Source organism: Neodiprion lecontei, chromosome 3 (assembly GCF_021901455.1).
Source record: "Neodiprion lecontei isolate iyNeoLeco1 chromosome 3, iyNeoLeco1.1, whole genome shotgun sequence".
In the NCBI taxonomy this organism is placed as follows: Eukaryota; Metazoa; Arthropoda; class Insecta; order Hymenoptera; family Diprionidae; genus Neodiprion; species Neodiprion lecontei.
The window spans coordinates 19,549,125-19,563,699 of record NC_060262.1 but is presented as its reverse complement, the minus strand read 5'-3'; the positions used below and the strand labels follow the sequence as shown (position 1 = coordinate 19,563,699).

Here is a 14,575-nt window from a genome sequence, read left to right as displayed (position 1 = left end):
TGCATTTCTTGTAGCATTCTTCGTAAGGTATGCGAATCGTGCAAGCAATCATCCTCCAAAAAGCTCGACCTGCACCATGAGATGTTCATTCAAAATCATGAAATCTCTAAGAACTTTTTGTTCTTCACCAGCACGCAACAATCACTCTTTTAAAATATTTTGACTTTTCGCACATACGGTTGTCAACTCTTAATAGTACACATAGCCGTTACGCAAGTTATCATTTCTTTGTTTGTTCTCGTTATTTACGTTTCATTCGTATGTAAATAACGTATTCTGCTGCTTTCCTCCCCTTAAACCTGCATTTTTAGTATATTGTGAATTGTGATAGCTGCATGGACAACTGTCAATTGCTATTAGCAATACTACCGACTGAAGTAATGTGGATGTGACAATACCCATTATTTTCGAACTCTCCACAAAATTTGAAATTGTCGTTCACGTCACCTGTTATACCGTCTTGTTCCAACAGCTGTGCAAACAAGTCACCTTGTAAACCAGTCTTCGTTACGTAAAAGCCAGTCAAATAAGCGTTTTCATTTCCAATAATTCTGAATTCGATTAAAAATACATGGGTAATGTTCAGCACGACTTACGTAACAAGGTCTCAGTTGTCTTCATTGGAAACTATCAAGTTGTTGACATTAAAAATAAGAACGGCACACTGCGGATATTTTCAGCGAAAACAGTTGCACCAAGACAGCAAAAATGCACAGCATCAATTTTATGTTAAAGATTAACAAATATATATATATATATATATATATATATTCTATTGAATAATATGTGAACCCAGGGCGTCCCAGAGCGTTCACTGAAGATGTATAAAGACTGATGGCCTTATGGGACTTTTCGACATCGAAAATGGACGAGATAAATCGAAGATGCAGCTGACGTATAAAAATAATTTCTCAACATACGTTAGATTTCCGTGGTTTTTACAAAATACAGTTTATTTGCATCGGAAAACCCGAACCATTCTACATAAAAATACTACTTGTAAATACATTTTGGAAATAAGGTAACGTTCGATTGTTAATAATGTTCGAGTCCGCGCTGTAACAAACCCTGATGAACCTCAGGCAACCATTGACACAAAAGTAATTAAAAAAAATTCGAAAATGATCAGGGTTCTTTTTTTCAACTTCTATTTACATTACCTGGTTAGATTGTGACTTCGTCCACTGATCCCCAAACATAAGATTGTTCAGAAATTTATTATCAAGTGGCTCAGATTAAAATTGTCCATATCTGACCACTTTATTATACATTTGTAGCAGTGCCCGCGTTGATTATTAGATATTTCGGATTTGAGAATATGTATTTCCGACAAAGGCGATAATATTTTACCCGGAATTTCAGAACTTTTCCGGTAACCCCTAATAATAATATTACCCAGAGGATACAATTGTGTAATAATTTGAATTACTGAATTTTGCCTGTAGGATAGTGGGTAATTTTTAAATTTTATTTCTTGAAGAAAGTGAACTATATTATCATCGAGGAACTTTTTGTAACAAGAATTCCCATACTGACTAGTAATTAGCGGACACCTCGTAAACCTTGATGATATTATTTAGTCGGAATTATAGAAAACGCTCATATTTTTAAGATGTTATTCATGGCAAAACCATTATTTTTTCCTATTTTCACCAAGAAATTTTGTCGAAATGTACGAAATGTCCATACATTACCGTCAATACGGGACTTTTTGTTACAAGTTCCTCCGTACGGTAATAATGATGTCACTTGCAATTCCGTCGTTCAGGACGAAAGTTGAAAGTTTTCTGAGTGTTGTAGTGTTGAGGAGGTGAAATTTATAAATTGTTATGAATAAACGACAATGAAAATCATTCATGAAATTAAATAAATGTGCAATAGCGCAAGGTGTAACTATTCTAGCTTCAATTTCCTTTGATGTGGAATAGCAGATTATAAGTATGAGTATCTTTTGATGACAGTAGTAGGTACAACCGACAGGACAAAAATTGACTTTACGGATAACTTTGCGTTGGAAACAGGATTTAATGATTTGAAAGCCATCGGATTATTCCCCTTGAAAATCAGTTATTAAAAAACAGCTGTTGATTTTTCAATAGTGTGTTTTGTGTCATTCTGAACATTTCAAAATTTGCCCTGTGAGAAAAAGATTCTTGACCGTTTTTTTTTAATACTCTGGAGAACCATGAACTGAAAATAACAACGAGTATGTTTACACGGCGCTGTTATTTCAGTTTTAGTATGCATTTTTACATCCGATATTACTACATCGGCCATAGTGAAACCAGAATAACAGCCGTCGTGTAAATGAATTCATCGTTTAGCTTTTCAACAATTGAGAAGAAAAATATGGTTTGATAAGTACGTCAATATTATGCAAAAGGTAAAATAATTTTTTTAGCTATTTTTTGTCACATTTCCAAAAAGTTATATTACTGAAAAACGATGTTAACAGATTATCAAAATTTAAACTAAATTCACAAGACGTTTATTCTTCATTCCAATTAATTTGCAACGAACCTTATGTTAGATTCATTTCCATTATTCATTTTTATAGTTATTCAAGAACTTGCATAATTTTTCTCAATTAAAACCCAATTACCATTTCCAAATTTTAGGAAAAATTCATAAAATAGGTTCAGCCTTTGAGACATCTTCCATGTACTTCTAGCAAAGAGAAAAGTGTTTCAGAATTTGTCGGCTATTTTGAAAATTTAAGAGATTAAATTTTTTTAATTCACAATTTTAAAAATGCTCAATAGAAGGAAAAAAAAATCTTCGTAGGAACATTCTTGAAGCGAGGAGAACTAAAAATGAAGTAGTTCAAAATTTTTCCAAAATACAGGGTGACTCAGCATTAAGTGACCAAACTGATGGGGGCTATAGAGATGGTCGAGCTAAGTAAATTAACCTGAAGAACATGTGGTCTCCAAAGTCGCATTCACGAGATACGACTGATTAATAAAATCCCGCGAAGCGCCGGCATTTAGGCAACCGAGTACACCAAGCGCCAGCATGTCAGCAACCGGGTACACAGTAGGCAGTGACTAGCGATCTAAATTTAAAGTCAAGACTGTTTTCCTTCAAAATTCGTGAATTTGAAAGCGTTATGTTCTGCATCAGCATCCGAGTGCACATCAACAAGATCAATAACCGCTGCCTGCTGAGTACTCGTTTGCTCCCATGCTGGCGTTTAGTTTACTCGATTGCGTTCATGCCCGCACTTGGCTGGATTTTTTTAACCGGTCGTGTCTCGCGAACGGGACTTTGGAGACCAAATGTTCTTTGGGTTAATTTACTCAGCTGGTCACCGGGTCTATAACCTCTATCAGTTTGATCACTTGATGCTGTTCGCCCGGTATTCGCAGCTCAACCTTGACTTCGTACAAAACTGTGAAAAACTAAATTGATCGTCTTAGAGATGCCACTGTCGCCTGTAAAAGATTTGATGTAAGCTACATCAATACTTATCACTTATTGTTATACAAGCATATTTGTCATGCTTTAAAGCTGAATATGAGTTTTAGTCTTGTTTACAGCCTCATGTGAATATTTCTTATCTTGATGAAGAAATTCGTTGGGCAAACTTATCGATTGACAACTTGTAAGATTCTCCCGACTCTTCTGCTGTATTTTTGACAAGTTATGGAAAGGTCTTCTCTGACTCATTATACTGTTCATATGATACGATATTGTATTATTACATTATATATTTTAAAACAATATCTTAGATATTTATTTTCATTAAAAAATATATCCGCATGTAATGTTTACTTTCCGAAAAAAATAATATTTATATTTTTTGTGCGCACGTATGTATGTGTACACTTGGGGACAATAAATTTGACACGGCTAATTCTTACACTAGACAGTTATGTTGACAACACAGAGAAACCTACAGCGCCACAGTCGGCACAAAGTAGTCAAGGTCCCTAGATTATACAGGTCAAGACACGCGTGGGCAAAAAAATTAGTGAAAATGCCCCAAAAGTCGTATGACAATAGATACTTTCCATTTAGAGCACAGCATGACACGGTGTAAACATTTCTGGTCTATTCCTTTGCCCGGATTGAGCGCTTACAATAGAAATGTGTACACTGTGTCACACTGTGCTCTAAATGGAAAGCACCCGGTGTGGTTCTGATTCCTGACCTGTCACAATGATTAACCTCAAAATATATACGTGCTTCTATTTATTTCGTGAATGTCAGGCCACTAAGGACTCAACTCGTTAATGCTTAACCTCAAAAAATTGCGCAAGATTGGTCAAAACTGGTTAATGCGGTAATGTAAGTTTGATATTTTTTGGGCGAACGCGCATAGAACATTTTTGCCCACGTATAATGAGAAAAACTGGAACACGCGTGTCTTGACCTGTATAATCTAGAGATCTTGAAAGTAGTAAGTATACAATCTGTCCTTAAGCTGGATTTTCACGGCCCTCGAATTGACGCGACGACAAATTGATGCGGCAGCGCCGCGCCGTCGGCGGCAAAAAAAGTCTACGGCCCTAATCATCTTACATACACATAACCTCACCTAACCTAGAATGTATGTCGGTGAACTGTAAACAGTTCTAGCATCTGAAGTATTGTTTGATGGTGAAGAAATGAGTGATCGAGTAATAAAGTGAATTAACGTCGAAATGGATTCACAAAAACGCAAGAAAAATTACTATTCAGGACATCACAATTATCAGAAGAAACGGAAACAGTATAATTTGGAGCCAGGAATCAAAGGCTTTTTTTGCACGTGTAATTTCCGAGAAAAAGACTGCGTTCGCGAAGTGTACAGTGTACTGTCAGAATATGCAGATAATCTTTATGGTATTGAACAGGTACGATGAAGTAATTTTGATAGATGACAGCTAGAATTACTATGCAGTTACATTGGGCATTTAAGCTGTGAATGAAAAAAATCAGTCTTCGCTGTAACTCATTTCTGCACACACGCAAGAATTCTGACCGAAAAAATAGACCAAATAGTATGTGTAATCGTTCACTTAATTCAAGTTTATCTTTGTATGAAGTAGAGACTCTAAATATGTCAAACGTTTGTGTGTCCCAAACTTTTCAGAAAAAATAAAGTGTTCGAACAAGCTTTTGAGAACACCAATTTTTCATGCAAGTAGAATTTTTAAAAAATTCACTCCTTCAACATTACAGACACCGGCAGCATAGTTTGTCCCTCTTGTGTGTATTGTGGTTTCGAATAGCTATAACATACTGTAATAAAGAGCAATTTGCGAATTGTCTCTAAGAAAATGAATGATTCTTCATGCATATCGAGCAAACGTCGAGTGAAAAAAGTCTTACAGCAAAGAATAATATGCGAAAAAGCAGATATGATTTGAAATCAAAGTACTCCCGTTAAAGTCTGAAGACTGACTTTTATTACAGCCATATTAATTGGCCAAGTAACCACACATTAAACAAGTGATTAAACATTTTATGAATATTAGATCGGCATCAGCCATGCGTGTATAAGAGGTGTGAACTTCGTTACAATACGACCATTTATCGAAATTATAATGAACGTTTAACAGAGGTCGAACTTAATCTAACACTTGTCACTCAATTTCAAGATGCCTTAAATTCGGACATTCCAATTTATTGTAAAAATCAAGGAGTCTTGAACATTTAACATATCTGGAGTATCCAAAATTTTCTGTGAAGGTTCACTTTGTAATGCGAGTAGATACTTTGTTGATTCAATAGTTACACAAATGACCTTCAAGTTATTAAAATGATCTCAGTACATCATCAGCATCTCATTCACACATGTCAACGTATCAGTTGGCAGATCTAGTGAGATGAAGTCATTGGTCATATAAGATTGTATTGTTGTTAGAAAATCAGCTGTTCAGAAATGTTCAGAATAAACTGTCTTTGTTGAACTTTTGAGAATAGAAAGGGTAGCGAAGTTAAAGTTAGTAACGTTAATGTAACGAAATGTAAGAAAAATCACCATTTTCCAGTTCTAAACTGACTTTAAAGAAATTGATATATCACAATATCACAAGTGTCTTAATGCAATATTATGTTTTAGTGGATTTTACACAATCCTAGAATTGTGAAATAACGAGTATTTCTATGAATGCATCATTATGTTAACGTTATGAACTTGAACCTTATCTCTAATTCTTTGTCATACACACATCTTCTTAAAAGTGGTTCTGCGTTTAGCACACATGTTGAACTAAAAACAAGCCTAACAAGTGGCCTACGTACAGCAATGTTAACAGTATAGAAGTTCCTAGACCGATGAGATTATTCTGTAATTTAATCCTTTATTATGTCATGGTATGGTTAAACTCATCAGCTCTTCAAACAAATTTACAGACTGAGCTTTGTACGCGAGCATCAGATGAAACAGCCTCTACTGAACAAAATGAGACAGAAAATGGTAATGAGAAAATATCACAGGAAGAGGAAGATTCAGTGGATATTTCAGAAGCATTGAAGAAAGAAGTTGCTGAACTGAAGGCAGAATCTCAAAAGCCTGTGAATTTACGTCGTTTCCAAGTAAGTGGTTTGTCATAACTAATGTAAAAGCAGATAGATTGAAAAAAAATTACTATAATAAAATAATGTAACGTAAAAAGTAAACTGCATTTTATGCATTTACAGGTTGTAGACACAGGTGTAAAAAGTGTCGTTTTTATTAGAACAACCATACCTAATCCGCTGGAATTAGTTTCTACTATCATCAAAGAATTGTATGAAACAAAAAAACAGAGAACCCGATATCTGATGCGGTTGCTGCCCGTTGAAATTGTTTGTAAGGCGTACATGGATGACATAAAATTGAAGGCCAACACATTGTTTGAAAAATATTTTGCCCAAGAGCCAAAAACATTTGCCATCATATTCAAGTACGTATTTTTTACTTACAGTAGTTTTCTCATTGCACCAAAATTAGTCAGTTAATGAATAAATAAATAATCACAGTGAAAAATATAATGGTACATTTCATTTCTCTGTAAAATTTACAACAGTTGCGACATAATGGAACACCTAAATTGTCAACGTTATGGGAAATCGAATAGATTTTACTACAGAACTCACTCGTATATTATGAAATGAATGATTTATGAATGGATGGACGGACGGATGGCTGATGAGATAGGTGGATGATTGGATTGAATAAATAATGGCTTTCTTGACTGCAATAACTCTATCAATTTGCAGGTATTTTTTCACTTCGCATTACCGTAGATATGTCAGGGAGATAAATTTCGTACATTCGTGAATTTTACCAAGTCATTTGCAAAGAAATACCATTGCCCTCTCCAATTCGGAATCAGTGACGATTTGCTGCTATCAGTGAATAGATAAAATAGATGGTTTCACAGTAGTATTTTAAGTACTAATTTTCCCAGTGGTATACTTACATTCAGAAATCAGTAACTATTCACTGTTACCATGAATTTAGACTGATTCATATTCGCTGATAGCGAACAATGCAAGTTGAAAGAAGATAATATTTTAATTATTTAGACAATATTCCAGTTTCTTGAAATTTGAAAAGTGGGATACATTGCAAAATATATCGAAACTTGTAATTTAATCTCAAGAACGTATTCTCCTTTTCTTTTTTCAAGGAATTATCTTCAGAGCTGACAGTGTAACCGGGTAGGTAGCACAGGCTTACAATTTATCATGTAGTGTGAATGGTCATTGGGATAAGTGACGCATGGAAAGTAGAGTGGACATAACACGAATTTGTATTATTTTGATTGTCTTTTGATATCTTTGTACTTTTCAAAACATAGAGTAAAGGATAAAAATAAGAGCTCAAACGCTTATAGCTGATTTTAATTTAATTAAATTAAACTCCTTGTGTTCATATATTTGGAATGAGATTTGATCTGGCCAGATTTTGGCACCTCACCCAGTTTCAGTATAGTAAGTTCACCAGTACTTTCTTTTTGCTCTTCTAACTTAAGAACCCCATATAAATAACTTGTCTTTTTTAAAAAATACATTGCACTTCTACCATTCATTTCTATGCCTACGGATACACCATATCGTAGTTTTTCAGTATAACAAGTATATCTATAAACACAATTGAATCCACTGTTTACATATTTAAGTTATAACATACCTATTATAATACAAGTTTTTTGCAAACGGTCTTTGAAGACCAACTGATTGGCTTCAGTCAGTTTTGCTACCTACCCCTGACACTGAGAACCCTCCTTGAGAACGTCATATCTGTTACTATGTAAAATATGTACTATCTTAACTTTAACACTCCATAGGTCAATTAATTATTTGTGTTTTGAATTGCTTCGCAAACAAAAATCTAAAAAAATTCAGAGTGGTGAATTTGTGAGGACATATTCACGAAAAAGGAGAAAGGAAAAGGGTGGGGTGATGACAGAACTAAATTTACTATTATTTGGACTACCTCGATACAGATACGTGAATTCACGCTACTTCATCAAATCATTATTTATAATAATTATTCATATCATTTACAACAATAAGCATTTACGAACGAAAGTTTAATCTTATGATTACAATTACACATGTAAGGAGTGTATCATATAATCAAAATTAAAAACATTCGCACTTATTTCTAGGTCTACAAACAGTACTGTAATGTGAGAAATTACGGCACAGATTGCAAATAGTATTCTGGTTCTAATAAAATCTGTTTGTAATCATCATATTTTCATTTTAGTCGGCACAGCAATAACAGCATCAAACGGGGTGAATTAATAGAAGATTTGGCTGACATCATCGCAAAAAAAAATCCCGGCAATAAAGCAGACCTAAAAAATCCTGAACTTGCCGTTGTTGTAGAAGTGATACGTGGAGTATGTCTGCTGTCAATAGCTCCCAGTTATTATAAATACAAGAAGTACAATTTACTGGAAATATGTGGAGTCAGGGAATCAGATAAAAAGGTTTGCATTTTACTATTCAACTAAGATAAGTTGAAAACTTATTTATTACATTCTTGAAATTCGCCAATCATTAAAATTGCATTAATAATAGTTTACAAATTTTATTCCAACTCTAATAGACTGTATATTTATACAGAGTACTTGGGAGATTATTGAACTCATTGGTTAACAATCATTTGTACAAAAATTCGTGGTATTGAGTTGTGTTATTACTCCCGTATAAAGCAGTAGTTGAGACTGCAAGCTCTCTTCCCAATTTATTCTCCCAAATTATCAATATTCGGAACGGCAAACACTAACCAAGAATCTGACGAATCTAGTTATCATTTTGCCTTACTCATACTGCGAAGAAACATTGAAACTTGGCAGGTTAAGTAACCGACTGCGCATGTGGAAAATGAATACTATTGGTATCATCCTATCCTGCAAATATTTTCGTCCACAAGGCAGCCGAGCCTTACTCGAAATGGCTAGGCAGTGGCAAAAGAATATTTTCCTCTTTCAAATACTTGTTCCTGCCACCACTAATTAGATTTTTGATGTATTTTTGATTAAAGATTGAGTCGGAGATTTGTTGATTAGATACTTGAATTAGCAATATCCGTTTGAAATTTAGTCAGGGAAAAATTTTCTTATGTGAAGGAAAGTCAGGGAATGTTTCCAACTATATTCAACTAATGGTGATTTGTCAAGATATGCCATTTGGATTTTTCTTTCATGAAAGCTAATTCTTGAATCTTATAGACATGTAACACAATCAACATTTTTATAGGAGTCTGCTAACGTTGCATCACCAGAACCAATGCATTCTAAGCCAGAAGAAGAATCCACAGAAACAGAGGAGTCAAAAAGTGATAAACCAGTAGAGTTGCCAGTTGACGTCTAATGCTAAAAGAAAATCAACAAGAGGATTACTATTGCAGGATTCAATGATTTCCTATAAAATGATAATAATAACAACAACCACATTCTTTATTCGAGTTTTTATGTACATCGGTAATATTTCATATACATTTATCGGTCAAGAACAGTAGTAATCTACTTGCTTGAACACTTTTCGATAGAAAATTTCATTACATTGTCAACTATGTAAAATGTTATCGTTTCTTATACTCTGACCTGCTGTGATTACTTTAGAACAATTGAAAGTTATTCTAATTTTGTAATATTTATCAGGATAAATATCTGTGAAGTACAGATCGCCACAGGTCAAGATAATGTAGCCATGCCAGGCAAAGTGAATTTTCCCAACGAAGGAAACTTATCATCGCAAATGTTCGTTTGCGTAAAATTTACAAGTATACTTTTTCTCTAACTGTTGTTCCCACATGCCCCAATCAGTCTAGGCTTCAAGTGAGGTGCTACAACTGCAGTACCCACCCATTACATGCGTCTTTTTCATGAATGATGTAAAAATTATGCACCCTTTGAAAATTTTGACTACTGCGCAACTTGCGGAATTATATGAGAGTAGCCAAAATACAAAACGGAAAGGCTCACCCGTATGAGAAAAGAGTAATTAAATATAAAACCAACATTTGTACCGAAAAAAAGTATTGGAGAATTTTTCACGTTATATGACTGCAGCAGCCGTTAAACACGCAATTCCAGGGTGGCCTGAAGGGGAAGGTAATAATGAATTTTATTTGTATAGTGATATTCATCACTTTAAATTGATTCTGATGGTATATGCTCTAAAAGGTGCCGTCCCATGCAGGGCCGATCGTCGGAATCTATTAGATAGATTTTGGCACTTCGATATCCCTAGGAATTTTACAATCCACGATGTTGGATGAGCTGGGGTGAGCACCGTTTGCACTACCAGTGGCGCATTTGATGTCGAGAAGAAAACAAAAAAGAGTCTACGGCGGGCGGCCGGCAATGCAAACAGTGCTCATTCAATACCGAAGAATTCCTAGGGATATCACATGTCAGAATCTATCTAAGCATCACAGACATACACATGCCTTGATACCTCTATGTTCTTCGGTAGTATATGTGTGCTGAAAATGAGAGTGCTTAAGTGATGTTCGGTAATCAGTTTTATGTTTACTAAGTGTAGTTCAGTGTGTTTTGATAAACGACTCGTTGACCGTGATCACGGTCTTTACTCTTCCGTGATTCTGTTTCGTTTCATATGAGTTGTCATCGTTGCTGTCATATTGTGTGGACGCTAAGTTACGCTGCATATCGACCACGCGCTGTCCAGTTCAATGCGTGCTAAAACTTACTCATGAGAGATTCTATCATACCGGTAAAAAAATTGTTATTGTTTACAACAAAGTAAGGAGCTAAGAAGCTCAGTCACAATGGCGTACAATTTCCCAGGAATGCCAGCAACACCGATGCCTCCGATGGGTACGACTTAACCTCTAACATTCACAAAACTAATAATTGAAGAAATACCTTATGCACTTCGACAGTTTTATAATATTCATTTCAAACACTGTATTTAATTTCATGTCCAAACAGATTTTTATGTAAAGTTGAAGAAAGCAATGTTAACATAACGGAACATTGAAAATAAATCTGTGGAATAACTTTGTAGAAGTTGAGATAGCTTTGCTTTTTTTTTTAACTAATTGTAAATTTTAAACGATTACCAAGTAACGATTTTTCCCAAAAATGTATTGTTAGCATGGCGAATTTCAGCCTTATGTTTTGAGGCTATTAAAGAGACAAGAACATTAAACCTGCAATCTGACAGTATATTAACAATGTGCCTATCTTTCGAGTCTGTGTTACCCTTGACAATTCAGCAGTCAACATATCACTGTCCATTAACCGAGAGTATATTTTGTTTCATTATGACCTGCTCAATTTCAGATGAACCTAAAGTTAATTTAACTATACATCATTACAATAACATCCTGAAGTTAAACTTCATTTAAAATAATGTTTTTATTGAAGCAATGCCTTAAATAATTTCTTCGTTGTCTGCAAATCGATTCTTTACTGTAATAACTTAGTTTGGTTTTGATGTAATAATCATCAATTTCATCAAATAACTTGTGATTCTTTGACAAATAGTTTGATGTGTTCATCAATGGTTGTAAAAGCCAAAATCAGGTTAAAATTGATTTATTTATTTGTCTTAATGAGTTAATTTCCTTTTACATAGTATAAGGATAAAACAATAAAATAAAAAAGCATTTTACATGGTGGTACATAGGAAGAAAAAAAAATCCTTAACACTTAAAGAAATAGTATAATAGAGTCGCTAATTATATGAAAACAGTTTGCGTGATTGACGAGAGACGATATGCAAGGTTGAGTTATGTATGTCAAGTCACTCAGCATTTTCGTTACAAAGCGATGAAAGCCTAATAATAGGCTAGCTAGAGTCATGATTATAATTAGGGTAGAATCAAAAATTGCTACGCTGCAAAGGCCAAATCCGAACAAAGAAACAGAATTTACAAATCAGTTCAGTACAATCGATATTATTACTTAAGATTTTAAAAGCAAATACCACATCAAATCTGCACGTAGCAGAAGACAGTATAGGAATATCCAGGGTGGATGTAATAATGTAGTCATGATCACAAAAATGCATGGATTCCCAATTCCATTGCCCACAAACCACAAAAAAAATGATTGAGTTTTTCAAGATTATAGGCAGCAGTAAAAGTCTAGGGCCTCCAGATAACAGAATAATAAGACAAATAGTGAAAAATGAACGAATAATAAAGTCAACGTAGAGTAGCAACATTCTTAAATTATGAAGAGAATCGCTTAAAAAAATAGATCTTACTGCGAGTTATTAAGTACGTAATAGCTTAAATCAGTAGTCAACAGGAGCTTACCAACAGTAAGACAGAAGCACTTTTTGATATTGCAAACTAACCTGTTAAGGCTGAACCAAGTAAACATGAGGTCTAGGTCATCTTGGATGAGCATCCTGTCGTAGGGATTTGTAATAGCCTTAAATATTTTGCCGTCATCAGCGAGGTATAAGAACTTAACAGATTTTTGAACCTGTCTGATATCGTTAATACAAATTAGGAAAAACAAAGGACCAAGGTGTGTACCTTGACTACACCAGAAGTAACCTTAATAGTTAAGGAAAGACCATTAAAAACTTTCACATACTGAACCCTATCACTAAGAAATGATTTGATCCAGTGGAGTTAAGATCCCGCCATAGGCAGTGCGCTTCCTTACAAGCAGATCTATGTTGATAACGTCAAAAGTAGTGGTGACGTCAGTGTAAATACAGTCGACTGTGTATCCATTACGTAAAGTATCAACAATGTTTGTTGCTGTGGATTGCCCAGACAAAAACCCATGCTGCTCAGGCATAATAAACTTTTGGAAAAATGGTGTAAGTTAGAAACTTATAGGCCGATAGTTGTTTATATAACAGCAATGACCCCTCTTAAACAGCAGTGTGACATAGTACTGCTTCCAACAGCCTGAAAACACCGAAGTACTAAGGATAAGTTAAATACTCACGCTAAAATAGAGATAAAGAAAGATGAGCACCGTTTGGCCAATAGTGGGTGAACCCCATCGGAGCCAACGCATGAAGTTCCATTTAGATCAGAAATAGCCTTTGCAATCTCACATTAACTCACATTATATTCAAGAATATTCTAGATTATATATTATCTCTGACTTACTGCATTCTCAATGGGATACCAGTTTATAATTTTTCTAGTTGTACCTGCAGTTTTTTTTTTGTATTTCAGTGTACATTTGGTAGTGCAGAAAGCTGCAACTCTTGTTTGTAATGACTGATGATTCCAGAAGTTCACTGTCCTGCAGTAAAATGACACATATTTCGGAATTGCTATTCGACAGTACGACTCTCACTATAAACCCTGCCACATATGAAAAACATATGATGCGTTATGGAATCAACATATTCTATAAGCAAACCCTGTAAGAGTACAAGATCAATATTTTCTTCTTTGTACAGTTTGAACATTTTTTTTTTCTTGTTATACTATGCAAATATTTGTATTGTTGAGAGGAATGAGGTTGGTTTCTACTGGAAAGAGTGACCGCAAAATTTGCCCCTTTTTGCGTAGTGTGTAGCAAGCACGGGGAAGGTCGTACAGAGGTCTACGTGGGCTTAAATTAATCGTCATCGAAAATGTAGGTGAGCATATTTCGAATTGTTTCGATTTTGCGCGACTTACCCCTATTTTGGGGGTGAAGTATGTCAGAACTTTGCATTTTTGAGCTACCACGAAGCAAACTCAAATCACTATTATTACCCTAAGGATTATACACCTGACTTCAAAAAATGGATCATTTGACTTTCTGTATTTATATGGAGATGATTTGAACCATTTTTATTTCAGAACTACCCTTCGCAGGGGGTGAAAACCACCCCCAGTACAAGAAAAATCAAAAATGGCCGACATAATCTGGGGAAAAATTTGCGGAATTCCACAAGGCAGGAGTAATATCAAGAATATTCTTTCAAATATCTGCAAAGGGAAAAACACCCCTAGCGTGGGGGTGAAACATACTTCACCCCCAAAATAGGGGTAAGTCGCGCAAAATCGAAAAAATTCGAAATATGCTCACCTACATTTTCGATGACGATTAATTTAAGCCCACGGAGACCTCTGTACGACCTTCCCTGTTCTTGCTACACACTTACGCAAAAAGGGGCGAAAAAAGAGGGGTTTTTGCGGTTACTCTTTCAA

General features: G+C 34.9%; 2 protein-coding genes across 3 annotated transcripts in view; both read left to right on the top strand.

Annotated features, from left to right (window-relative positions):
• Positions 1–4,459: 4,459 nt before the first annotated feature.
• On the top strand, positions 4,460–10,216 carry LOC107227570 (THUMP domain-containing protein 1 homolog). Its single transcript, XM_015668761.2, has 5 exons — positions 4,460–4,838; positions 6,343–6,525; positions 6,631–6,875; positions 8,690–8,915; positions 9,688–10,216. Exons 1-5 carry the CDS (start codon positions 4,647–4,649, stop codon positions 9,799–9,801), a joined length of 960 nt encoding a protein of 319 aa, XP_015524247.2. The 5' UTR covers positions 4,460–4,646; the 3' UTR covers positions 9,802–10,216.
• A 145-nt stretch (positions 10,217–10,361) lies between these two features.
• Positions 10,362–14,575, top strand: part of LOC107227583 (ecto-NOX disulfide-thiol exchanger 2) — a 29,781-nt gene continuing 25,567 nt past the window's right edge. Inside the window, exon 1 of one of the 2 annotated variants that reach the window (XM_046733763.1) lies at positions 10,362–10,544. In XM_046733763.1, the coding sequence (XP_046589719.1) occupies positions 10,493–10,544 (52 nt within the window). In that variant the 5' untranslated portion in view covers positions 10,362–10,492. Of the gene's footprint in view, positions 11,274–14,575 lie in introns of both variants that reach the window. The other variant, XM_015668779.2, reaches the window with a different exon arrangement.